The sequence below is a fragment of the Vulpes lagopus genome, chromosome 5 (assembly GCF_018345385.1).
Source record: "Vulpes lagopus strain Blue_001 chromosome 5, ASM1834538v1, whole genome shotgun sequence".
NCBI lineage: Eukaryota > Metazoa > Chordata > Mammalia > Carnivora > Canidae > Vulpes > Vulpes lagopus.
The window spans coordinates 94,070,206-94,096,625 of NC_054828.1; the positions used below are offsets into that span (position 1 = coordinate 94,070,206).

The window sequence follows — 26,420 nt, forward strand, 5'->3', positions numbered from 1 at the left end:
CCAGCTGTGCCACCCAGGCGCCCTAAGATTTTATTTTTAAGTAATCTCTACTGGGGCTGTAACTCATAACCTCAAGATCAAGAATCACATGCTAAAATGCGATTCTTAAAATGGTCACATTATTGGCTTTTTGCCATGCCCACAATTTTTTCTCTGTTTATTTGCTTACTTGCGTTCAAGACAGAAAAGGTAAAAAATAAATTGAGGGGATGACTTGAACCATTATGTGGGAAGTGAGGGAGGTGAGAATGTATGTGCTTTAGAGAGAGAAAGAGGACATGGAAGTGGGAAATAGATTGCAGAGAGCCTAAGAGGGGAAGGACCTTGTAGGAGAATTGTAGACCACTTGTCCATTCAGTTTTGGGGGGCCTGGGGGGTATTTTTAGGGTGGCTTGTAAACTTGACCCTAAATTTTAGCAAGAAATACATTTTTTACAACACTCAGAAAACACATATAATGGAAACCAAAGTTTCCTGAAACTACCCTATTTGCGTTGTACTCTGATAATTTTCTATTTTGTTCCATTTTCAAGAAATTCTGCCTAAGATCCACTAGATTAGTGATTATCAACCCTTTCAGACCCAGTGCCTTAATTATTTGTGTAACAAATATTTTAACACTCTGTTGGTTATTCTGAAATAAAGTTCATTGATAAGTCACCAGCTACCTTAGATGTTACAATGAAATACATCATTGAGTGCCTGGATCTACTTACAATAAATATATATGGACTTAAATAAGATCAGAAAACATACCCTATATAAAATGTGGGAAAATTAAAGAACTAGATATAGATAGATAGTACAATAAAAACTGTTAGAATAATAAAAATGAAATAAGAAAAAGGGAAGCTTTAAAAAGAGGGAAAATATAAAGAGAGAAATGATCTTATTTGATGTAGGGATAACATAAGACAAATTAGATTGTCAACATGGATAAATAAAAGTAGCACATATACTCATCAGTGAGTTTGACCTTGTTTATAACTGTAGTGTCCCAGGGCACCTAGGTGGCTTAGCAATTGAGCATCTGCCTTTGGCTCAAGTCGTGATCCTGGGGTCCTGGGATCGAGTCTCACATCAGGCTCCCTGCAGGAACCCTGTGTCTCCCTCTGCCTATGTCTCTGCCTCTCTCTTTGTGTCCTCATGAATAAATATGTAAAAAAATTTTTTTAAATATTTTATTTATTCATAGAGACACACAGAGAGAGAGGCAGAGACGCAGGCAGAGGGAGAAGCAGGCTCCATGCAGGGAGCCCGATGTGGGACTCGATCCAGGGTCTCCAGGATCATGCCCTGGGCTGCAGGCGGCGCTCAACCGCTCCACCACCGGGACTGCCCTGTAAAAAAAAATTTTAAGTGTAGTGTCAAAATAATTCCCTATGAATATAAGAAATAGTGAAAGGGACCATTAGAGAAGGGGCAGACACTGAGGGGGAGAAAATTAGAGAGGAAGACAAATCATTTGAGACTCCTAACTCTGGGAAACAAACAAAGGGTTGCAGAAGGGGAAGTCGGTAGGGGGATGGGGTAACTGGATGACGGGCACTAAGGAGGGCACATGATGAGCACTGGGTGTTATATGTTGGCAAATTGAATTTAAATAAAATTTTAAAAAATAATAATTCCCTGTAAAATGACTTGGCATGGGACAAGAAAGTGAAGTCCAACAGATAACCTGGTGGAGCAAGCTATATTACCTTAGTCTAGTCTTTAACCCTGGTGGAAAGCATATCCTTTGACAAATAGTAGGGAGTAGAGGCTAGACTGGGAAAAGAAATATGGTTATGTGGTAGACTTTGGGAGACACTGTTAGAATAAAAAAGAAAAGAATAACAATTCCAAATAAAGTTTAACATTTAATTTTTGCAACATAGATTTCTAATCATTCTGCCACAAAAAATATATATATAGAACAACCTTGATGTGAAATACTTTTTTAAAAAATGATTTATTCATTTTAGGGAGCAACCCTGCGAACAGGGGGATAGGGAGAGGATCTCAAGCAAACTCCATGCTGAGCGCAGAGCCTTACATGGGCCCCCAGTCCCACAACCCCAAGATTATGACCTGAGCCGAAGCCAAGAGTCAGATGCCTAACTGACTGAGCCACTCAGGCACCCCAATGTGAAATACTTTTTTTAATATTCAGAAAGAATCCTCTGCTGCATAATTCCCTGCTAAATGTTTGAAAATAAATCTATTCAGAGGAGTCTTTTTTTTACCTATTTGAAAATCACAGCTATAAAAGCAGTCTGGTATAGGTATACTATACTAGAAAGTCACCTACTACAAACAACTTCATCAAGATTTTCTGAAATACCAAACAGTCTTTTGTACAGTTCTAAAAATGCAAAATGGTCTTTCTTATGAGATAGTAGCATACCTGGAGAATAAGTGTTTACTAAAGCTGGGTGGCTCAGTGGTTGAGCATTTTTTGTCTGCCTTTGGCCCAGGGCGTGATCCAGAGTGCCAGTATCGAATCCTGCATTGGGCTTCCTGCATAGTGCCTGCTTCTCCCTCTGCCTATGTCTCTGCCTCTGTGTCTCTCATGAATAAATAAAATCTTTTTTAAAAAAGATATTTTGTGTTTATGGGAGAAATGGAGTCTGGTAGTATGATTAAATAATTTTAAAGGCTATTATATTTCCCAACTGAATGTCTGGTGTAAGATTTGGCATATCTTATTGGGTTGCTGGACAATTCTTTACTGCATTTCCAGACACGTATCTTTTGAACCTTTCTCCAGTAGACTCTAGTAGTACCCCACAATCATTGTGATGACCAAAAAATACCCCTCACAGAGTTCCAGCATGCCACCTGGGAATGGTACCTCCAGGGAGAGCTACTGTGACTAAACTGATTTCATGTGGTCATGACCTATAGTTTGAAAAACACTTACAGAAGGTGTTGGGGATCCTCTTTAAAACTAGTAGAAGGGTATCTGAGTGGCTCAATCTGTTGAGCGTCCAACTCTTAATTTTGGCTCAGCTCATGAGTTTGAGCCACACCTCAGGCTCTACTCACTCAGCCTGGAGTCTGCTTGAGGTTTTTCTCTTTCTCTCTGCCCCTCCCCCCACTCATGCTCTGTCTTTTTCTCTTTGTCTCTAAAATAAATCTTAAAAAAAAAAAAAAACCTAGCAGAAGAATCAATTGCAACATTATTGGAAAGGTAAGATTATTTCCCTAGCGTTGATGGATCCACTTCAGTTAGCTTTTTTATTTACACTCTGGCTTTTGGATTCCAAGTTAAATATTGGTAGCCCTACTAAATTCATTTGACCTCCAATTTAAATGGTACCAAGTATCCCCTGAAATATGCGGATATCTTTTCAAAGGCAAATTTCAGTTTGTCTAATCTCTAAACACAACCCATGCGTTGATAAGAGCATTCACTATACTATTTGAAAGTCATTTGTTGAACTGTCTCCCTTTTTATTTCTTTCTTTTTATAACTTTTTAATTTTGTCATAATTTCAGGTATACAGGGGAGTTGCAAAGGTAGTAAAGACTTCCCATATACCCCTCAACCAGTTTCTCCTAATGTTAACATGTTACCCTGACATATTTGTCAAAACTACTACACTGACATTGGTACATTTTGACTAAACTGTAGACTTACTTGGATTTTATTAGTTTTTCCACTGGTAACCTTTTTCTGTCATAGGATCCAGTACAGGGAAGCACGTTCCATTTAGTGCCTCCTGGTTTTGACTTCAGTAGCTGCAGAGACCAGTGCACTACTTTCTTACGCTAGCTCTGTCTAAAGCTGTCACATCCCCTATGCATTACCCACTCTCAGCTCTTCTGGTAGATAGCTCCTTTTGTCTTTTAGTAATTTCTCTTGACTTGGTTTTTAGAACCTTTGCCATTTTGTCATTATGGTGTATTTGTTTCTCATTTTAAAACAAGTCACCCAGAACTGAATGCAGTTCTTCACATATAGTCCAACAAGAGTAAAACATTTTGGAAATATTACAGTAATGTATCTTATGTTTGTTAATACAACCTGAGCTTGTTTATTTGCTGGCTTTTTGTTAGCCTTTTCATCCCATCTTAAACTAATACTGAAGCCAAAGTTCTGCTTAGTTAATTCTTCTAGAATTTTTTAGCCCATGGATGGCTGTTTATTCTAAAAACAAGACTTTATGAGACTTTTAAAAATTCATTTTGGCACACCCATTCACCTTTCTTTGAATGTCTCTTGTCACTCTGTTTTAGCTGTTTCATGTGCAAGCTTTACATTTTTTGTCATTGCCTAAGTCACTATTAAAAACATTAGCTAGGATAGGGTCAAGTACAGGACCTTATAATGGTGCAAAATAAGTGGGCAAATGAAAAGATGTAGCAAGTATGTAACTATGTGAGGAAGCTAAAATGTTGTTAGCAAAGAGTGAAGGCCTTATTCAGTCTTACTTCTGTGTTGACTGTGGGTGGTGCCTAAAGCTAGAACTCTTGCAAAATGAGAGCAATTGAATTTTTTAGAGGAAGATCTGGTAGGAGGAAGGTCAGTTTTACCTAAGAATGAAGCCAGTTTTTGATTCACAGGCTTGATAGCTTACTTTCATTTTTCTGGTCATGCCTAAATCTTCTACTTTAAGATTTTCATGAGCCTTACTGAAATTAGACCTTTTTATGAATGGCATTGAAAATTTTGGAGGACTTTAGATACTTCTATTACCAAGGATGTACTTGAATCACATACTTCCTGTTCTGTAATGCCTGGTCATATCTTATTTCCCATTTTTCTTTTTTTTTTTTTCCTGTTGGTCTTTTTCTTAATTTTTAAGAGCCCATTGTTTGTTATATTTGTTGTATTTCTCCTCATCTGTTGTCATTTGACTTTGTTTATGCGATCTTTTGCCAATATTAAAGTTGTATACCTCTCGTCGAATTTACTGTGCTCCCCCCATTTATGGTTTCAGGTTCTCTGTATTGCTTAGACAGTCCTCACTTACCTCCTCACTCACCCACTAAGAGGTAATAAAAGTATCCTCTTACAGTTTTTTTTTTTTAAGATTTTATTTATTTATTCATGAGAGATCCAGGCATCCGATCCTCTTACAGTTTTTTTTTTAATTTTTTATTTATTTATGATAGTCACAGAGAGAGAGAGAGAGAGAGAGAGAGAGAGGCAGAGACATAGGCAGAGGGAGAAGCAGGCTCCATGCACCGGGAGCCCGATGTGGGATTCAATCCCGGGTCTCCAGGATCGTGCCCTGGGCCAAAGGCAGGCACCAAACCGCTGTGCCACCCAGGGATCCCTCCTCTTACAGTTTTTAAAAGAAATTTCTAGGGACGCCTGGGTGGTTCAGCGGTTGAGTGTCTGTCTGCCTTCGGCTCAGGGCGTAATCCCGGAGTCCTGGGATTGAGTCCCACATCGGGCTCCCTGCAAGGAGCCTGCTTCTCCCTCTCTGCCTATGCCTCTGACTCTCTCTCTCTCTCTCTCTCTCTCTCTCTCTGTGTGTCTCTCATGAATAAATAAATAAATTTTTTAAAAAAATAAAACAAAGTTTCTGGCTATTCAAAAAAAATAATCTAAATAGGATTTACCGTTTTTAAGAAATATGGCCAGTAAGTCAGTCCTTTTCTTTAAAAATGGAGTTTTTACATATGTGTGAGAAATGTGTCATATGTTCAGAAGAGTGTACAAAATATGTGTATTCAGTAAAAAGATAAAACAAAGATCTTTGTTTCCATCACCCATATAAAAAAGTAGATCATCTAACAAACATGTCCATGCTCACTATCTGGACCTTTGTCTTGATCATGTCTTGCCTTTCTCTATATTTTAACTCTCAATATATCTATTCCTATAAGCAAGATATTGTTTAGTTATGAAACATGGAATAGCAAACTCCAACCTCGCTGTGTGAGGAAAGGGCAGTTTGCACTATTGGGTGAAATCTCTGAGGACAGGAGAAGCTGAACAGTCTGCCTTCAGCCTCACTGAGAGTTTCTGAGAGACTCTTTGGAGAAGTCATTCAGTGAGGTCATGATTGAACCCCGGAAGGAAACTCAGGGCCACCACAGATGGGGGGATTTGGCTGGGCCATTGTGTGGACCAGGGTAGATTTATAGCAGAGATGTGGTATGAGGATGGCTGCTCACTATGGCTCACCTCCTGCTCTCTCTCTCTCTCTCTCTCTCTTTCTCTCTCTTTTTTAAAAGATTTTATTTATTTATTCATGATAGACATATATATATATATATATGTAGAGAGAGAGGCAGAGAGAGAGGCTCTCCATGCCAGGCTCCATGCCAGGAGCCCGATGTGGGACTCCATCCCGGGACTCCAAGACCACGCCCTGGGCCAAAGGCAGGCGCTAAACCACTGAGCCACCCAGGGATCCCCTCACCTCCTGCTCTCATGAGCGCCAGAGCAGAACACTTGGGTGAAATGAGGGTCCTCAGCTGAACCTCTGTCCTGGAGGGGAGAACAGGAACTTACTCAGCACACAGTTGTGACCAACCAAATCCAGACACGCAGCTGAACCTGGGCTAGACAGACTCCCTGGGTGCCATTCTGTCATCAGATTAACAAAAAAAATGTACAATACAATATGATTGTGTGTGTATATAGTTGATTCCTGTTACTTGTGGTAGTTTGGTTCTGAAGTTTCCATGAACACTGAATTAGCAAATACTGAACGGTTGCTCCTACAGTAAATTCAGGGTTAGGTTCCTGTAAGCTTCTGGTCACATTTTCATCAATAGATCAGTCTTGTTTTTCATAAGTGATTTTATTGAAAGACAACTTATTTAATATATATTGTTGATTTATGATCATAGAACTCACAGTCAATAGCAATATAACTCATGCCTGAACTAAGCTTATCTAATACATATTTTCTCTGTAACACATGTCACAGCCTTATGGTGCGTAGGAACACCAGACAGTGCTGTAGCAGTACCGTTAGGGGCCATTTGAAACAGCTTGGGATTCTCTCCCTCTGCCCCCAACCCCCATTTGAAACACTAAAACCACCTATAAACAGTACAAAAAGGTGAAAAGCATGGCATTAAGTGGACTGTGAAAAAGACCCTTCTTTGCAGTAAAAAGACAGAAACAAGAAAGTAGAGTGTTGAGTTTTTTAAACCTCAGCTGGTAATGTGCATGAATGACTGAAAGCACTGCAGGTATTAATATGTATGTACGTATATTTATACATATATGTCAACAAAATGGAAAATTACCCTAGAATGTTAGAACTCAAGATAGTAACTCGGGTGGTTACTTGAAGGGATGTGAGGGAGACTTTTGGGATTCTTGATCTAGATGTTACACAGGAAGTGTTCATTTTGTGAAAATCAAACTGTTTATGATTTGTGTAGTTGTCTAAATGGTGTTCAACTTCAGTAAACAGTGTAAAACATTCTGTGGCCTCAGGATCTGGATGGTGACCACTCGGTATGTATGGCTCTAAGTGTCACTGCTCTGATGAGGAGTAGTGATTCTGGGGGTTCCCCCTTCACCATCTAGCTTCCTGGTGGTTTTTTTTTTTTCCCTTCCTGGTGGTTTTTGTTGCCACTTTCTTGTATTGGATCTTCTGATTCAATCTTCTGATTCTTAGATTCCATCTCCTCATTTGTGTTCCTTGTTCACTCTTTTGGTAACATACACTTATGTAGTTTCAGGAGAAAGCATGTGTGTGGGAAGCAATTTTTTTTTTTTTAAATTTTTATTATTATTATTTATTTATGATAGTTACAGAGAGAGAGAGAAAGAGGCAGAGACACAGGCAGAGGGAGAAGCAGGCTCCATGCACCGGGAGCCCGACGTGGGATTCGATCCCGGGTCTCCAGGATCGCGCCCTGGGCCAAAGGCAGGCGCTGAACCGCTGCACCACCCAGGGATCCCGGGAAGCAATTTTTTTAAGGACTTAAGGCACCTTAAAATGTTGTTATACTACCCTCATACTTGAGTGATAACTTTCCTAGTGTAGAATTTTAATTTGGGAATTCTTTCCTTTAGAACTTTGGTGACAGTAATGCATCACCTTTCAGTATCTGGTCTTTGTATTGCAAACATCAGAGTTTTGATCTTCCCCCAGCCCCTCTTCTGGAAGCTAGCAGAATTAGAGTCTCCTTTTTGTCTGCTTTTCTGAAATGTGATTGGTAGGTCTCCTCTTACCCATTGTGCTGGATATTCTACGGGCACTTTGAGTCTGGCAACTCATATCCTTTTTTTCTGAGAAGTTTTTGTCAGTTATCCTGTTATTGCCTCCTCTCCATTTTTTCACTTTTAGGGTGTTGAAACTTCTAGACAAGTGTTCCAATATTTTCTTCTCTTTAATGCTGTATTCTTTCTCTCCCCTACTTCTCCTGGAAATAATTCAATTACTTAACTACAACTCTCCCATTTTCAGTAAAGAGTGTGCTTTACTTGGCTGTCAACAATCCAACGAGTTCCTAGGTTTGACTCCCCCTGTTTTACCCTCTTTAACCAATAAACTTTTACTTTCCTCTTGAGGAAAGGCAACTTAGAAATTTAACTGCCTCTTGGGCACCTAGGTGTCTCAGTTAAGCATCTGACTCTTGATTTCAACCCAGGTCATGATCCTCAGGGTTGTGGGATCGAGCTGTATGTCAGGCTCTTTGCTCAGTTGGGGGAGTCAGTTTGGGATTCTCTCCCTCTGCCCCAACCCCAGCTCGAGCTCTCTCTCTCAAATAAATAATAAATAAAACCTTTAAAAAAAAAAAAAGAAATTTAGGGATGCCCGGGTGGCTCAGTCAATTAAGTGTCTGCCTTCTGCTCAGGTCATGATCCTGAGGTCCTAGGATCAAGCCCCACATGAGGCTCTCTGCTCAGTGGGGAGTCTTCTCCCTTCCCTCTGCTGCTCCCTCTGCTTGTGCTCTCCTGCTCTCCCTCAAATAAATAAATAAAAACTAAAAAAAAAAAAAAAAAAAAATCTAACAGCTTCTCAACTCTTAACTATAGAGAACTGATGGTTACCAGATTGGAGATGGGTGAGGAGATGGATGAAATAGGTGATGGGGATTAAGGAAGGCAGTGTTGAATCAGTATATTGTACACCTGAAATTAATATTACACTGTATGCTAACTGGAATTTTTAAATAAAATTTTTTTTTTTTTTAAATTTTTTTATTTATTTATGATAGTCACAGAGAGAGAGAGAGAGGCAGAGACATAGGCAGAGGGAGAAGCAGGCTCCATGCACCGGGAGCCCGATGTGGGATTCGATCCCGGGTCTCCAGGATCGCGCCCCGGGCCAAAGGCAGGCACCAAACCACTGCGCCACCCAGGGATCCCTAAAATTTTTTAAAAAAGAAATTTAACTGCTTCTCAAAGAGCTTTTACATCTTCCATCTTTGTACAGTTCTCTTCCCTTTCGTTCTGGTGGTACCTGATACTGCCAGTCCTGGACATATTGTTACATCTGCACTGTAAATTAAATTTTTTTTAAATTTTTTATTTATTTATGATAGTCACAGAGAGAGAGAGAGAGGCAGAGACACAGGCGGAGGGAGAAGCAGGCTCCATGCACTGGGAGCCTGATGTGGGATTCGATCCCGGGTCTCCAGGATCGCGCCCTGGGCCAAAGGCAGGCGCCAAACCGCTGCGCCACCCAGGGATCCCATCTGCACTGTAAATTGGATTGTTTCTTAGCTTTCTCCTTTACCCATATTAGGATTCAGCTCCCTCCTCCTCCTCCTCCTCCTCCTCTTCTTCTTCTTTTTAGATTTTATTTACTTATTCATAAGAGACACAGAGAGAGAGAGAAGCAGAGACATAGGCAGAGGGAGAAGCAGACTCCTCTCAAGAAGCCCAATGTATGACTCCATCCTGGATCCTGGGATCAGGACCTGAGCCAAAGGCAGATGCTCAACCACTGAGCCGTCCAGGCATCCCAGGATTAAGCTATCTTCAGTTTCCTAACTCCATTACCACTCATCCATTTTCCAGCTTCCAAATTTTATTGCTATTATTTACTCATATCATTATGAAATTGTCATTTTTTAAATTCCAGTACTAAATTTTAAGAGTTTTAGAAAAGAACAGATTTAGATCTTACCTTGTTATCTGTTCTAGACTCTATCTTCACAAAATTATGGCTCAGTCTCAAATGCCATTTGTCTAATGCCTTGCTGTATAGTGCAGTAGCTACTAGCCACATGAGCACTTGAAATGTGGCTAGTGTGGAACTGAAGTTTAAATTATATTCAATCTATAGTCACATTTAAAAAATCATAGGGGCTAGTGGCTACCAGACTGGACAGCACAGGTCCAGTGCTGGTGACGTAGGAATTAGGAGTAACTAATCTGCATATTTAATCTAGATATCAGCCATAAGGAAAAGATTTTTTCTTTCCTGTTTCCTTCACCATAAGAAATTTTCCCCCTATTTCCTCCTCTTTGACTTTCTTACTTCTGTGTATCAGTATGGACATGTGGATTCCTATATTCAATGGGTTATAATCTAGAACTTTTATTATTTATTTTGGTACTCAGATTATCCCAGATTTGGCCAATGGAAACCCCATCAAGGTTTCTTCTGTATCCTTTTGACATGTATCCATCCATCCTTCTGTATCATTCATTGTAGAACTAGATATTACAAGCTCATGTATTTGCCTTGCCCCAACCCTTGAAATCATTCTTTTCCAGGGATAGTCTGTGTGCTCATTGCTGCTGGAGCATCACTGCTTCTAGATCTTCTCAGCTGGTGGGGTATTTTAATGGGTAGTAGCTGTTGCTTTGGGCAGTACAGATGTAGACATTTCCATCTTTACAAAAAAGGAAAAGATGGGGTTACTGGAGTTTTATGAGTGTGATGCAACTGGCTGGTGATGAGAATGCTGGAGCCGGAGGCCATCTTCTGCTGGAAGGATGCTTTCTCTCCTAGGGCCTCTCATTGGCAGAATGTAAACCAGAAGCCAGCTGCCAAGGGAGTTTGAATAATCAAGTTTGCAGACCCTGGGCCAGGTGGCTGTCCTGTGCTTTGTAGGATGTTAAGTAACATATTTAGCCTCTATCTGCTTGATACCAGTATCTCCCTCCCTCCAACCCAAATGTTTCCATGCGTTGCCAGATATCCCCTGGGGGAAAAATGGCCCCTGATTAAGAACCACCTCCTAGACCCAGCATTGCAAAGCTGGGTACAGAAGGGTAGGCTTGAAGGTGAGAAATCGTAGTAAAACCAGCACCCTACTTTCCTTCAGATGTCCTTGAAATGTGAAGGTAGGGAAGAAAAATTAATGTTTATAAATCTGTGACAGCGCTGCAATATAGAAAGATTATTGTATGCTTTTATTTCTCTTTAACTGATGAAGAAAGCAATCTTTGCAGTCCGGCAGAATTCAGATCCTTGCCAATAAAGTTATTTGTTTACCTGCTCCCAGTGTTTGCTCTTGAATTTTGTACCTTGGAGTTACTGCCATACTTTTTTTTAAGTGAGTAAACTGCTCTTTTGAGTGTTGCATTTCAAAGTCATTGTTGATAATATTGTCAGCCTGAATGCATATTCTCTATAGTGCCCTATTCTGGGTCAGACTGTTCAGAATCATGGCTAGAAATGCTCATAAGTGGAGGGCAGAAGAAACATGAGTAATATTTATATTAAGACCAATGTTTTTATTTTATTTTTAGCTTTGGGTATTTATATTTGAATACCCATTGATTTCCTAGAGACTCATTTCAAACTCTGTAAGCACTGTCCATTTTCCTCATTTGTCCTTTCCTCATATTGTGTATCACTCTCCCTGATAGAGATATGTCCTCTCTTAAAGGGAATCTCCCAAAGATCAGCCTGTTTACGGTATCTTCCTGCTTACCAGTTTCATTATCACCTCAAACGTAACATCTAAAATTAGACTAGTATGCTTCTGCAACCAGATGTAAGCTGCCTCTTTTCTCCTGGTGCTAGAGCATTCTCTGTACTTTGTGTTAATTATTCTTAGTCCTCTTCAAAGTTTAATGTCTGCTGTAGGTCCCTTTAGTTTAAAATCAGTGAAGGAACTAGAACAGACTAAAGAAAAATAATGTAACAATTGAAGGTAACATATTTGAGGACCTGTTAGATTTTAAATTGGTTAGCCTAGACAAGAGGAAGTAGTGACTGAATTCTTGTCTTAAAGCTATGTGGTGGGTTTCTGAGAATGAGTTTGGAGTAACTGTTCTGTGTAGGTAACATGGAAGAAAGGGACCTGAAGTGGTTATTTCAGTGTTTTGAAGAGAAGGTACCTCAGGAACTACATCATACAAAGAGTTGTGTCAGAGGGAGACTAACTGTGGGTTTTCTTGTACACTTCCAACCAGAATAGGTCATCTTTAAAAAAATTTTTTTTAAATTCATTTATCTATTTATTTGAGAGAGAGCCTGCACAGGTGGGGGGAGGAGCAGAAGGAGAGTGACAAACAGACTGTGCTGAGCGCGGAGCCTGGTGCAGGGCTCGATACCACGATTCCGAGATCATGACCTGAGCCAAGATCATGAACTGAGCCGAAATCAAGAATCAGGTGCTCAACCAACTGAGCCACCCAGGCACCCCAGAACAGGTCATCTTTTATTGTTGTTGTTTGGTATGTTGGATGCATTTCCATAGTTCTCTCTGTCCCTGAGTCACGCTTCATACTGTAGTTTGCTTATTTACATATCTTTATTTCCTATTAAAGTTTAAGCACTGAATGGGTATTGTCGGTGGTCAAAATTTTTTTGTTGATTAAAATAATGTGTTGAGGTAAGTCAGTGCAAAATGAGCTCCTAGTATTGATCCAGGACAAATCTTTTCCACTACAATAGAAAGAGCTGTCATGTGCCTTGCTTGACTGGAAATTTATCACAAGTGCAGCTGCACAAATTTCTAGCTCAAATATCATTAAATAGATATCATTAAACAATATGTTTTCTGCTCCCTTCTCGTTCATCTTGTGGTATATTAAGGATATCCAGTTTTCTTCCCTTTTCCCTCAAACAGTTGCAGAAAATCCATTTAAAAATGTTTAACCCATAGGCCAGGGATTCAAGGGGGAATTTGGGGGGGGGGGGGGATACCATTAAATATGTTTTACCTTTTAGTTGTTTTAAATGAGATTCTTTTCCAAGCAGTAAGTCCCCTATTCCTATTTGTACTTATTGGCCAAGTATACGATGGGAAAGCATTCTAAACCATTCCTCCACCTTGTTGTCAGTGTCCAGTAGTACGATAATCACTGTATCTTTGAGTTGTTTAGCATGCCAAGATCATATATGGTGCTTAAGAGAAGTCATTCTTGAATGCTTAGCTTGAAACTCAGTGACTAATTTATACTTCAGCAAGAATAATTAACCAGTATGGGATATAGAACCCATCTTTGGGGCAAAAAAAAAAAAAAGTTTTATTTTCATAATTTCATATGTCAGCTATTTTTACCCATTCCTATCTCTGCATAAAACCAGCCATCCTGTGTCTAAAAGTCCTCTCCCATGTTGCTTTACAGATTAAGATGAGATGGAGAATTTGTCCATGTTTGTTGATTTTTTTTTTTTCTTTTTTAAGAAAACATTTTCAACACAGGATTAAGACTTTGCAGATACTGGTGAATTCCACTTTATATCCTTCCTTGGTTTGGTTCTATTTACTTCCCCCTCTCTCTACCCCACAGAGATATCACTTCTTGCAATTGATATGTATCCTTTCTGTCCACTTTTCAGTATGCTTTCCACATATGTATGTGTCCATAGAACACATACACATATTGTGTATTTTTAAATTTACAGAAGCGGTTCCCTATGGTACATATCCTTTTTTGCAACTTGTTTTTTTGTGGGGACCAACAATGTTGAGTCTGGTAGTTCATCAGAGCACAATATGGGAGTCTGGTAGTTCGTCAGAGCACAGGGTTGTAGTATTTCAGTGTATGATTGTGTCATGTGTCATAGGTTGTTGATTCCCATGTCTTAAAGTACATGTATATCAGATTTCCTGAAATGTTTGAGAAGACCAAAAATGAAAAATAAACTATATATCTGAGAGTTATATTGATCTACTGTGATTTGAAAGAGTGAAGCTAGACAGACATGTTTCCAGCTTACTGAAATTTTGTCTCTACATCATAGCAAGTAAAAAGTGCCAAAGACATCAACACTTCTGAAACAGATTTATTGTTGTCAAAAGGCTTGCCTCAGTAGATTATCCTGCATAATAATCGTTGGTTTGCCACTTACTGGCTGTGTGCTTTTGGAGGAAGGTGCTTGTGTCTTCAGTTTATTTATCTGTAAAAGAAGAGTTCAGTAACCAGACCCTTTCTGGAGGAGCCTGGGGCATCAGGGTCAAACACTGATTGATTATTGAAGGAACATTGCTGGGTAGAGATGAGCTGAGGGACATTCTCCTATGTCGTGTTATGCCTATTTACATGTTTTCATTTCTTTAGCCCTAGAGGTTTGAATGTAGTGTTTTTTTACTAGTATTCTCTTTTCCAAATCTCTGCAAAATGTGAGCCCTAGATATTTTCTGTAAAATGATCAGGATACCTGTTTGAGAGGGCTGGAGCACTCTGCCTTGTCCCATAGACCCGCCTACGGAGGGTCTTCAAACAGAGCAGGAGTTCCTGTGCACTGAGCATCGTTTAAAGCAACTACACCAAATTGCACATATATATATGCAAATTCTGGGTTTTTATTTTTATTTTTTTATTTTTTATTTTTTTAAAGATTTTATTTATTAATGAGAGACAGAGACAGAGACAGAGAGAGAGAGAGAGAGAGAGAGAAAGGGGCAGACACACAGGTAGAGGGAGAAACAGGTTCCATGCAGGGAGCCCGACGTGGGACTTGATCCCAGGTCTCCAGGATCAGGCCCTGGACGGAAGGCGGCGCTAAACCGCTGAGCCACCCGGGCTGCCCCTTTATTTTTTTTATTTACGCATAAAACTGTAACTGACGATAAGTAACCTGTTTCCCACTGCCAGCCCCATCATCTGTTACAGCTGGCAGCCAAGCTCTGCTGGGCAGATGTTGCTTGCTGACTGCTGGCTGGTGTCTAGGAGTCTTTGGCACAGAGTTTTTACCTGACTCATTTACTTTTCTCCTATAGGAAACAAGGACCTGTTGTTCAGTCCCTTTCTCTTCCCCCTCAATTTTCATCATTCAGTCATTCTTACATCAAGAAGTCTATTACACACATTAATCCCTTTTCCATTCTCTCTTTCTGAGCTCTTACCTTATGACTCTAGGAAAACATCCTCTTTTCATTCGTTCAACAGGTAATTCATCAAAATCCTTACATACCTCTTCTTTCATTTTATGTGAGCCAGAACACAGCTCTAATCATGGCTGAATTTAATAATAATAGATGGTGGAGTAACGTAGAAGCCTCTGTATTTCCAGATAAGTTACTGAAAGGCTGCTCGTAAGTTCATGAGTGAGCAGGTCGTTGTTACTAAGATGAGTTTCTGTTTGCTCAGGGATGTATTTCTGTGAAATAAAAGGGTAGTCCAGTTCTTTAAAACCAAGCAGACCAATCATTTGTTCCAGAATGAACCAACTTCTTCCTCTATGTAGGAAACTTTCAGCGGTGAATTTAACCTCCCTCCTTGATAAAATGCATAAGGAACTCAATATAACGTCCAACCCCTGCCTCTCTGTTCACTTTTTGGGGCAGATTTGAACTGGCTTTGAATCATCCTTAGCCACAAAAGAAGTTTTATCACACTTCACAACTACATAACATTGTCGTGAAGATTAAAAAAGCAATATATGTAAACTTTCTGGCACACGGCAAATAAGGATAGAAGTTGCTACTCATATCACTAGAGTATTAGCTCTATGTAGCAAAGATTTGTGTTCACGTCTGTATCTGGCACATAGTAGATACTCAAAGGATAGAGGGATGCTCCTTATTGTTACATATGACAACTTATAGAATTCTACCTAAAACACTAAAAGAAATGTAAAAAAGCTGAGTCACCGTACAGAAAGGGCTGTTGTAAATTGCCAAGTAAATGTATCCATTTCATACAGGTATATTAAGTGTAAAGAGCACAAGTACTACAAACCTACTTACCAAACTTCTCTGTGCTTTCCTTACTCCTGTGTTCCTCTTTGTCACCCAGTTCTATTCTTTCTGAATCTTGCCCTCTCTCAACTGTATACTTCTTTCTCATTTTTCTTTCTCTGCCCCTGGACTCTCTCTAACTATAAGTCTTTTCTTGAATGGTATGTTTATATGGCTCTCTTTACCCAGTTTTCTCTCCTCTTGACTTTCTCCCTTAACCATATGGCAGAGATTTTAAAAAATAAACATGTATAGTTACATATATATTTTATTTTTAAAAATTCCCTAACTCTAAAAAGAAGTAAGGCTTTTTTTTTTTTTTTTTTTTTTTTGTAATTCCTAGAGTTAAAAGAATCATGCCTTACCTTTGCAAGGCATGATTCCTCTGTGATTCTTTAATAGAAAGGGGTAAAGCTTCTCACTACCAGCTTGGGAGGCGTTTTAAAATTTGTCTTAAATTCCTTCCTCCAGCAATTTTGCTTGAGGTATGTCTCCAGATATTTCAAAATATCCTTTAACCATCTTCTTTAATGCTGGCTACTTCTGCTTTTTGTTTTGTTTTGTTTTGTTTTGTTTTTTTACAATACTTCATTTTCTAATTGCTTCCATGTTCATCTGAGATCCTCTTCAAAGGGTTGCATGATTTTTCAACCACCTAAATACAAAAAGCCTCTCCTTCAGAATTGTTATCATTGTAAAATTGTTTTAATGGCAGAGATCTCTGTACTGTTCTCAATATTAAAATTATTGTATAGTGTATGTGATATGCTCTTTTTCTTAAAGTCACAGTTATTAGAAATGCATGGGCCATAAAGAGATAGTACTTAGATTTCTTGCTAAAGTAAAAAGAGGGTCTACTCCCCAAATTACATGGCACTAGACGTCAAAATAAGTTGTCACTGACAAATACTATATAATCCCAAGCCTTCAAATTCCAGGTGGGGTCAGTTTCCTTTTGTGCTCTTTGTTACTGTGTTCCTTGACAGATTGCTGCCTTTTATTGGCCTTGTCTTCCCATCAGCTCTATTCTACCTAACAATTTATTCAAATGGAAAGGCTGTATCACCCTTTGGGGTTTTCCTTTTTAAAACTATAAATAGGGGTGCCTGGCTGACTCACTTGGTAGAACATCTAATTATTGATCCTTGGGGTTGTAAGTTCGAGCCCTACGTTGGGTGTAGAGATTACTTAAAAATAATCTTTAAGAATAAATAAATGGCTGTAAATAAATGTCAAAATGCCTTCATTTCATTTTAGAAAATTAAGGGAGAAAAGGACTTTTTACATATTATTTCAGTGGCTTTTTCAACTTATTTTCTGTTCCCACTAGAGGGCATTCTTTCCTTTGTGTATTTATTTTACAGAACTGTTAAATAAAAAAGTAAATGTTGAGGGTATGAATGTGCTCAGATATACATACCTCTAATAGACAGGAGTTGTCAGATGTACACATTCTCTTTAAGTTTCACCAGTGCCAATATAAAAATTGAGGTTAAACAATATCTCCTAGCATTTTTACCTTATAAGCTTCGTCAGATGGGGATAAAAAATACCCCACCATAACTTTAGGATGTAGTTTGTGCAATTACCATTTTATAAACCAGTGCTTATCCAAATTTATTTATGATACATTATGGCTAAAGCTAGATTATTCAAAGATGAATTGCTTATTTTATTATTTGGTTAACTCAGTTTTTGCAGGATGTATTTTGTATAGGGTAAATGAACCTAAACATTGTTTTTAATCCAGTAGATCTCAGTGCTAACACCCAGTATTCCTCCAACCTTGCCTTGCAAGGCTTTATTTTGTTTGGCAATATTTGAACTCTTGTTTCTGTTGTGACATCATACCTTTCTATAGGAACTTTAATTCTTAACATCTAATCAGAAGCAGCTCCGTTCTTTCCTATCAAGGAATTGATAGTTTTACATTTGCCACATATATGTTCTGTTTCAGATTTTCCTGAGCCTGCTGGTAGCAGATAGGACCACGGCTGTTAAACCAAGGGACCGTGCAGCAAAGAGCTAACTTATCTTTTCTATTAGGAACTGTAGATTGCCTGCAGTTGACATTAAGGGAGCACATTTTGTTGGTGTGTGTTATACAATGAATTCAGACAGATATACTTAGAAGAGACTCTGTTGTAAGTGGGAAATCTGGGCTCCTTTTCAAAGCTAAATGAGGGTTGGTAATTCTAAGTGGGAGTTGGGGAAGACGTGGTTGCTATTGAGAAACTGCTCCAAAGCCTATGCGTGCTTCTGTGCTTTACTTTCAAGTCAGGAGGTGGTATGGAATCTTCTATAAAATTAGATATTGACTTAATTACGTATTGATTTAAGCTTATGTTGACAGATTAGAAGTATTGAGTTAGAAGTGTTAAATGGCAGAGCTATTACAATGAGAGGGCAGGTTATGTGGAGAATTGTGCAGTATAAAACATTTTCGCTGCCTCAGCTTTTTATTCATAGTCCACTAATCACACACAAAAAACCTTCCATAGCATATTTGACACCATAGATTATTATAAAATGACTCTTGTTTTAGGAGTCTGCTAAAAATTTACCTAACAATGTTTGATGGTATGGCTGAAATACGCATTTGTGTTTGAAATAATAACCTCAAATTATAAAAGTCTAAAGTCTTCAGTGTTTCGAGAAGTTAGAAAACAGGGGCGCCTGGGTGGTTCAGTCAGTTTAGCATCTGCCTTTGCCTCAGGTCATGAACCCAGGGTCCTGGAATTGAGCCTCACTAGGGCTTCTCCCTCTACCCCTCCCCCTGCTTGTTCCTGCTTTCTCTCAAATAAAATCTTTTAAAACAAGATGTTAGAAAACATACATTTTAGAAATGATTCCATCAAAAAATACTTAATATTTTTAAAAAAACAACAGCCACTCTATTTAAGATTTTTTTTTTTTTTAAATTTTTTTTATTTATTTATGATAGTCACAGAGAGAGAGAGAGAGGCAGAGACACAGGCAGAGGGAGAAGCAGGCCCCATGCACCGGGAGCCCGACGTGGGATTCGATCTCGGGTCTCCAGGATCGCGCCCTGAGCCAAAGGCAGGCGCCAAGCCGCTGCGCCACCCAGGGATCCCTAGATTTTTTTTTTTTTTTTTTTAACTCTGTACCCAACATGGGGCTCAAACTCACAACCCTGAGATCAAGGGTCACATGCTCTACTGAGTGAGCAGCCAGGCACCCTGACAACTCTTTCTTAAAGATCTGACAGTTACTGAACTCCTGCTGGGTTGTAGGTGAAGCCTCCCACCACCCCACACCCTCACCCTTTAGGAGAACTATGGGCATTTAGATTTAAATAACTTAGAATTATATCAGAAGAGTAAAACAGGCAAGAGACAAGCATCATCAGACCTTCCTCCTCAAAGTGATGATTGCAGAGTTTGGCAGTATCACCATCCATAGTTGCCATAAGTTTTGTTTATTATACTGGTCAGCAGGTGTCCCTACTATGGAAAGAAAAGTCAGGCCTACAGAGTAACCTCAAATGGGACACACCAAAAAGTGAGTGTTCAGAGCAGGGTTTACCTTTCTTTCTTTCTTTCTTTCTTTCTTTCTTTCTTTCTTTCTTTCTTTCTTTCTTCCTTCCTTCCTTCCTTCCTTCCTTCCTTCCTTCCTTCGTTCCTTCCTTCTTCCTTCCTTCCTTCCTTCCTTCCTTCCTTCCTTCCTTCCTTCCTTCCTTCCTTCCTTTTAAGATTTTATTTATTTATTCATGAGAGATACAGAGGGGCGGGGGCAGAGACACAGACAGAGGGAGAAACAGGCTCCATGCAGGGAGCCTGATGTGGGTCTCAATCCCAGGTCTCCAGGATCATGTCCTGGGCTGAAGGCAGCGCTAAACCGCTGAGCCACCCGGGCTGCCCAGGGTTTACCTTTCTGGCACCTTTTTAGCACCATTCCTACTACATTTGTTTGGAAAAGTTATTGTATCCAGTTAGGTTAAGCTTCCATTTGTGAATGTGAATAGTTATTTACCCCTTTTCAGTATTTTAAGTATTGTCCTGCCTGGCAGCTGTTCTGAATAAGCAGATTTTGAAGTATTCCATCTTTTTTGCTCAAATACCATCTTTTTCTGTGAAGCATTCTTGCCCACACAATTTTTCCTTTTCTGCTTTGTTCTTCTCCATAGTGCTTTCTCCTAACTTGCTTTACAACTTCATTTGTTTTTATACCTATCTTCACCCATTAAAATGTTAGCTTCACAGGGGCAGAGCTTTGTCTGTGTTGTTTATTGCTATTTCCCCACCACCTAGAACACAGTAGGCACTCAATCAATATTTATTGAATTTGTTAAAAAATCTTTGGCTTAATGCCATCGTTTGGCTTTCATTGTAACTTGGTGAGATCTCGGTACAACCTTGGAAATTTTAACAATATGGAAGGGTATTTTGAGGACTGATTTAAAAGGTTGTGTATACCGGTACTGATAATGAATTGAATACCAGAAAATGTAATAACGGAATCTTACTCCACCTGAATGAATCAATGTAAGACCTTCTGGGGCAACTGACTGGCTCTGTCAGAGGAATGTATGACTCTCTCTCTCTCTTTTTAAAAGATTTTATTTATTGGGATGCCTGGGTGGCTCAGTGGTTAATAAGTGCCTGCCTTTGGCTCAGGGCATGGTCCTGGAGTCCTGGGATCGAGTCCCACATCAGGCTCCTTGTATGGGGCCTGCTTCTCCCTCTGCCTGTGCCTCTGCCTCTCTCTGTGTCTCTCGTGAATAAATAAATAAAATCTTTTTTTTATTTTAGAATTTTTTAAAAATTTTATTTATTTATTCACGAGAGACACACACAGAGAGAGAGAGGGGCAGAGACATAGGCAGAGGGAGAAGTAGGCTCCATGCAGGGAGCCCGATGCAGGACTCCATCTTGGGACTCTGGGATCACGCCCTGGGCCAAAAGGCAGGCGCCCAACCGCTGAGCCACCCAGGCGTCCCAGAATGTATGACCCCTCCTTTTTTTATTAGAATGTAGGACTCTTAATCTCAGGGTTGTGAGTTTGAGCCCCACATTGAGTGTAGAGATTATTTAAAGGAAAAGAAGAATGGTACTGCAGACCCCCTCTGCCAGATCCGAAAGAGTATTACCTTTCAAGATCAGCGAGGGCTCCACACCCCCCAGAGGGAACCACTGACTAAAATTTTAGCATTCCCTGTTTTTATTTTTTTTTTAAGATTTTATTTATTTATTCATAGAGTCAGAGAGAGAGAGGCAGAGACACAGGCAGAGGGAGAAGCAGGCATCATACAGAGAGCCTGATGTGGGACTCGATCCAGGGTCTCCAGGATCACACCCTAGGCTGTAGGCGGTGCCAAACTGCTGCGCTACCGGGGCTGCCCCCCTGTTTTTATTTTATAGTTTAATTGCATGTTTGATTTCCTAAACTAGATAGCATTTTTGAACTTTCAACTATATATATCCTTTAGGACTTTCTTTCCATCTTGTGAGATTCCTGAAGTCCTCACCTGTGGCTATGATGCATTTTCTAATTCAGTCTATAATAGACTGTTATTGGACCTTTGAGTTGTTAACGCCCACCTCCCCAACCCCCAGTGCAAAATCCACTGTGAACATTCTGCTCCATTCTTCTGATACACATAGAGAGAAGATTCCCCAGGGAATCTACTTGAGAGTGAAACCGCCAAGTCCTGGGAATGGCATAGCTTGAACTTGACTAGAATATGAACTGGAGTTTTTCCAAGTTGTTGGACTGATGTATGCTGGCAGAGTAGAACTGTTTCTGTTGTGTCTTCACTAGCGTAGCCTCACTAGCACTTGGAGTCATCATATTTCTAGGTCTTTGCCAAATTGCTAGATGTAAGATGATAGCTCGTGAGAGTTGGATTTTTACCTCTTTGATGACTGAGGAGATTGAGCAAATTTTCATATATTTACTGGTCATTCGTCTTTATTGTTCTTTGTAATGCCCTCGGAAGTCTTTCCCCATTTTTTCTGTTAGAGGTCTGTCATTTTCTTACTATGTGTCAGTGTTTAACATACTCTGAACACCAGACTGTTGTCTGCCAGGTATGTTGCACATATCACAGTTTCAGGACCTTCTTGTCTTTCCATCACTGGAGGGCATTAAAAAGTAAAGAAAAAATCTTAATTTTATTGTGGTTGAATACATGGTTTGGACCATGTTTGTGTTTTAAGAAATCGTTTCCTACTCTGAGCTCATAAAAATATTCCCTTATATTGGCTTCCAGGGATTTTTTTTTTTCATTTTCCTTCAGTATTTGTCTTTAAACCATCTGGAATTGATTTTTATGTGTGGGATCTGTGGAAGAGCTGTTTTTATTTTCCCCACGTATGGATAATCACCTGTCCTAGCATCATTCATTCCCTCCTCCCTTCTCTCCCCACTGAGCTCTAGGGACTTTGTTGTCATAAAACAGATTTCAACATATATGTACCTGTTTTAGGCTTTCTATTCTATTTCATTGGTCAGTTGGTCTGGCTCTATGCCAGTAGTATCCTGTCTTAATTACTGTAGCTTTGGTTTTTAAAACAAATCTTTTTAAAAGATTTTATTTGTGAGAGAGTGAGTGAGCAAGCATGCATGAAAGAGGGGGAGGGACCAGCAGACTCTCCACTTAGTGGGCTGCCGAGCAGTGGCTTGATCCCATGACCCCGAGATCATGACCTGAGCCGAAACCCAAGAGTCTGACACTTAACCAACTGAGCTGCCCAGGCACCCCTAAATGTATCTTTATAATAACTCTTGATATGTTAAGCCAATCCCCCCATCTTCTTTTTCTTGGAATATCTTGGTTATTCTTGGCCCTTTGCAACTTGCATAAAAATTTGAGTCAGCTTGTCATGTTCCACAAAAATTTCTTTTGTGATTTTGATTAGAATTGCATTGATTCTATCAATTGATTTGGAGAGAATTGACATTTCATTTCATTGAAGCTTCTCATCCTGGTATTTTTAGTTTTTAAAGTCCTTTAAATGTCTTTGAATATATATTTATATATTTTTAAAGATTTTTTTTTTAAAGTAATCATGTCCATCGTGGGACTTGAGCCCACAAACCGAGATTAAGAGTCACATGCTCTACCTACTAAGCCAGCCAGGTACCGCTAAATAGATGTTTACTAATTTGCTTCATAAAGGGCTACCTATTTTTGGTTAGATTTATTCGTAGGCATTTTTTTTTAAGATTTTATTTATTCATGAGAGACACAGAGAGAGAGGCATAGACATAGGCAGAGAGAGAAGCAGGCTCCATGCAGGGAGCCCGATGTGGGACTCGATCCCAGGTTCCCCAGGATCACACCCTGGGCGGAAGGCAGGCACTCAACCACTGGAGCCACCCAGGCGTTCCTATTCATAGTCATTTTTAAAATGCTTTTGCAAAAAAAAAAAAAATGCTTTTGCATTTAGCAGTTTTTCATCGTGGTAAAATATACATAAAATCTATCATTTTTACTATTTTTGCACATACAGTTCAGTGGCTTTAAGTACATTCACATTGCATGCACAACCGTCTCCATAGTTTTTCCATCATCCCAAACTGGCTCTGTACCCACTAAGCAATGCTCTCCATTCTCCCTCCTACCCCGTCCCTGGTAACCACTCTTCTACTTTTTCTATGAATTTGACTAATCTAAATACCTCATGTAAGTAGAATCTTAACTGGCATGTTTTTTAATAATAAATTTTTCTATCTTTTTTGGAGTTATGAAATACAGTTGATACTTTATTAAATTGGTTTTTAGCAACTTTGCTTAAAATACTGAATTCTAATAATTTAGTTGTATTTGGGTTTTCTACATAACAAGCATTACTTGTCAATAAAAGGCTTTTCCTACTATTAAGCATGTCCATCGAGTTTTAAATTTTAATTAATTTTTTAAAAGATTTTATTTATTTATTCATGAGAGACATAGGCAGAGAGAGAAGCAGGCTCCATGCATGGATCCCGGGACTCCGGGATTATGCCCTGGGCCGAAGGCATTTGCTCAACCGCTGAGTCACCCAGGCATCCTGTTAATTAATTTTTAAAAATATCTAGATGTTGTTTGGTTCATTTTCAAATTTGTTGGTTACCTCTTCTTTTCAAGCTTCTCTTTTATTTATTTTAACCTATGAAGTATTATCTGATATTCAGTTCTGATATAAACTGTTTGTCAGGGCAGCCCAGGTGGCTCAGCGGTTTAGCACCACCTTCAGCCCAGGGCCTCATCCTGGAGACCTGGGGTCGAGTCCCACGCCCAGCTCCCTGCATGGAGCCTGTTTCTCCCTCTGCCTGTGTCTCTGCCTCTCTCTCTCTCTCTCTCTCTCTCTCTCTCTGTGTGTGTGTCTCATGGATGGATGGATGGATAAATAAATAAATAAATAAATAAATAAATAAATAAATAAATAAATAGAAATTTTTTAATTGTTTGCCAGTCCGATTCTGCTGTTTCTGCTACTTCTTTCTTGTGCTGCTTTGCTTTTGGTGTGTGTGTGTGTGTGTGTGTGTGTGCGCGCTTTGTATATGTTTTGTGTATGGATTCATTCTATGGAAGTTTGTTTCTGCCATAGGCTTGGGGGTTGTACTAATTTAGGACCACTTTTATTTTATTTTATTTTATTTTATTTTATTTTATTTTATTTTATTTTAAGATTTTATTTTTATGTAATCTCTACACCCAATGCGGTGTTTTTACTTACAACCCCAAGATCAAGAGTTGCATGCTCCACTGACAGAGCCAGCCAGGCACCTCTGGACCACTTTAAACCAAATTCTTGACCTGAGAACCATTTGGAACTGTTTGGTAGTCTGAGTTTCAACTCTCTACTGATTACAGGGCTGTGATGGGTTTTGGTTATGATTTTTTTTTAATTTAATTTTATTTATTTATGATAGGCACACAGTGAGAGAGAGAGAGAGAGGCAGAGACATAGGCAGAGGGAGAAGCAGGCTCCATGCACCGGGAGCCTGACGTGGGATTCGATCCCGAGTCTCCAGGATCACGCCCTGGGCCAAAGGCAGGCGCCAAACCGCTGCGCCACCCAGGGATCCCTTGGTTATGATTTTTACAGGTTTTGTTGTTTTGTGCCAAGGGAGAGAGGGAAGCTCACTAGAGCAACTTTTGTAACCCCTCAGAGGGGATTTCTAGCTCACGCATACATTGAGAGTATATTAGGGTCTCAGCTTTGTGAGAGATTGCTTTTAGACATTCCACCTTTGGCAGACCTTGATCTTTGTTTTTGGGGCTTTGTCCTGTAACACTGTGAAACTCTAAGCTCAAATTTTTACATGCTTTGGCAAATAAATCCCTGCCCCCTTTAGTGATTCTAGTTACCAGTTCCTCTTTCATTTGGTTTTTACTCTTATTAGCTCATCAAGGCATTTTATCTTTTTTTTTTTTTAATTTTTTTTTTTTTTTTTATTTATGATAGTCACAGAGAGAGAGAGAGAGAGAGGCAGAGACACAGGCAGAGGGAGAAGCAGGCTCCATGCACCGGGAGCCCGATGTGGGATTTGATCCCGGGTCTCCAGGATCGCGCCCTGGGCCAAAGACAGGCGCCAAACCGCTGCGCCACCCAGGGATCCCTCATCAAGGCATTTTAAAAGTTATTTTTACATTTCATCAAATATTTTATTTTTTATTTATTTATTTTTAAATCCCTGTTTGAATCTTAAAGATTCATTCATTCATTCATTCATTCATTCATTTATTTATGATAGGCACACACACACACACACACACACACACACAGAGCAGAGACACAGGCAGAGGGAGAAGCAGGCTTCATGCCAGGAGCCCAATGCGGGACTCGATCCCGGGACACCACGATCGCGCTCTGGGCCAAAGGCAGGCGCCAAATCGCTGAGCCACTCAGGGATCCCCCTCATCAAATATTTTAAGTTACTTTCATTAGAAATGTAAATCAGAGTAACAAATACACTATATTTTTGGAAATTCCTATATCATTTTACTATGTTGTTTCTAGTCATTTTGGAAAGGAAATGTGGGGTTAAATATATACCTTAAATATTTATAAAAATAAAATGGAATGTGGCCTATTACAGCTGCTAATTAATGATATTTCTTTTTTTTTAATAGGTGTCAGCTGTGATGCATGTTTAAAAGGAAATTTTCGAGGTCGCAGATATAAGTGTTTAATTTGCTACGATTACGATCTTTGTGCATCTTGTTATGAAAGTGGTGCAACAACAACAAGGCATACAACTGACCACCCAATGCAGTGCATATTAACAAGAGTAGATTTTGGTATGTATTTAATTCACATTTTAATGGGTTTTCATTTAGAAGTTTGTGTATATGTGCATGAAGAAGTAAAGGCAAATGATGTTCTATGACTCTTGCCAATGGGATACATTAAAAATAACGTGAATCTTTATGTTCTAAATAATTCTCTTAATCATAGCTTAATTGTTCA

The 26,420-nt window shown here is 39.4% G+C and overlaps 1 protein-coding gene across 1 annotated transcript in view; it reads left to right on the top strand.

Annotated features, from left to right (window-relative positions):
* LOC121491849 (translation initiation factor IF-2-like) overlaps positions 1–26,420 on the top strand; it is a 56,653-nt gene that overhangs the window by 25,670 nt on the left and 4,563 nt on the right. The window contains exon 4 of the mRNA XM_041756985.1: positions 26,084–26,251. Within this exon, the coding sequence (XP_041612919.1) occupies positions 26,084–26,107 (24 nt within the window). The 3' untranslated portion in view covers positions 26,108–26,251. The remainder of the gene's footprint in view (positions 1–26,083; positions 26,252–26,420) is intronic.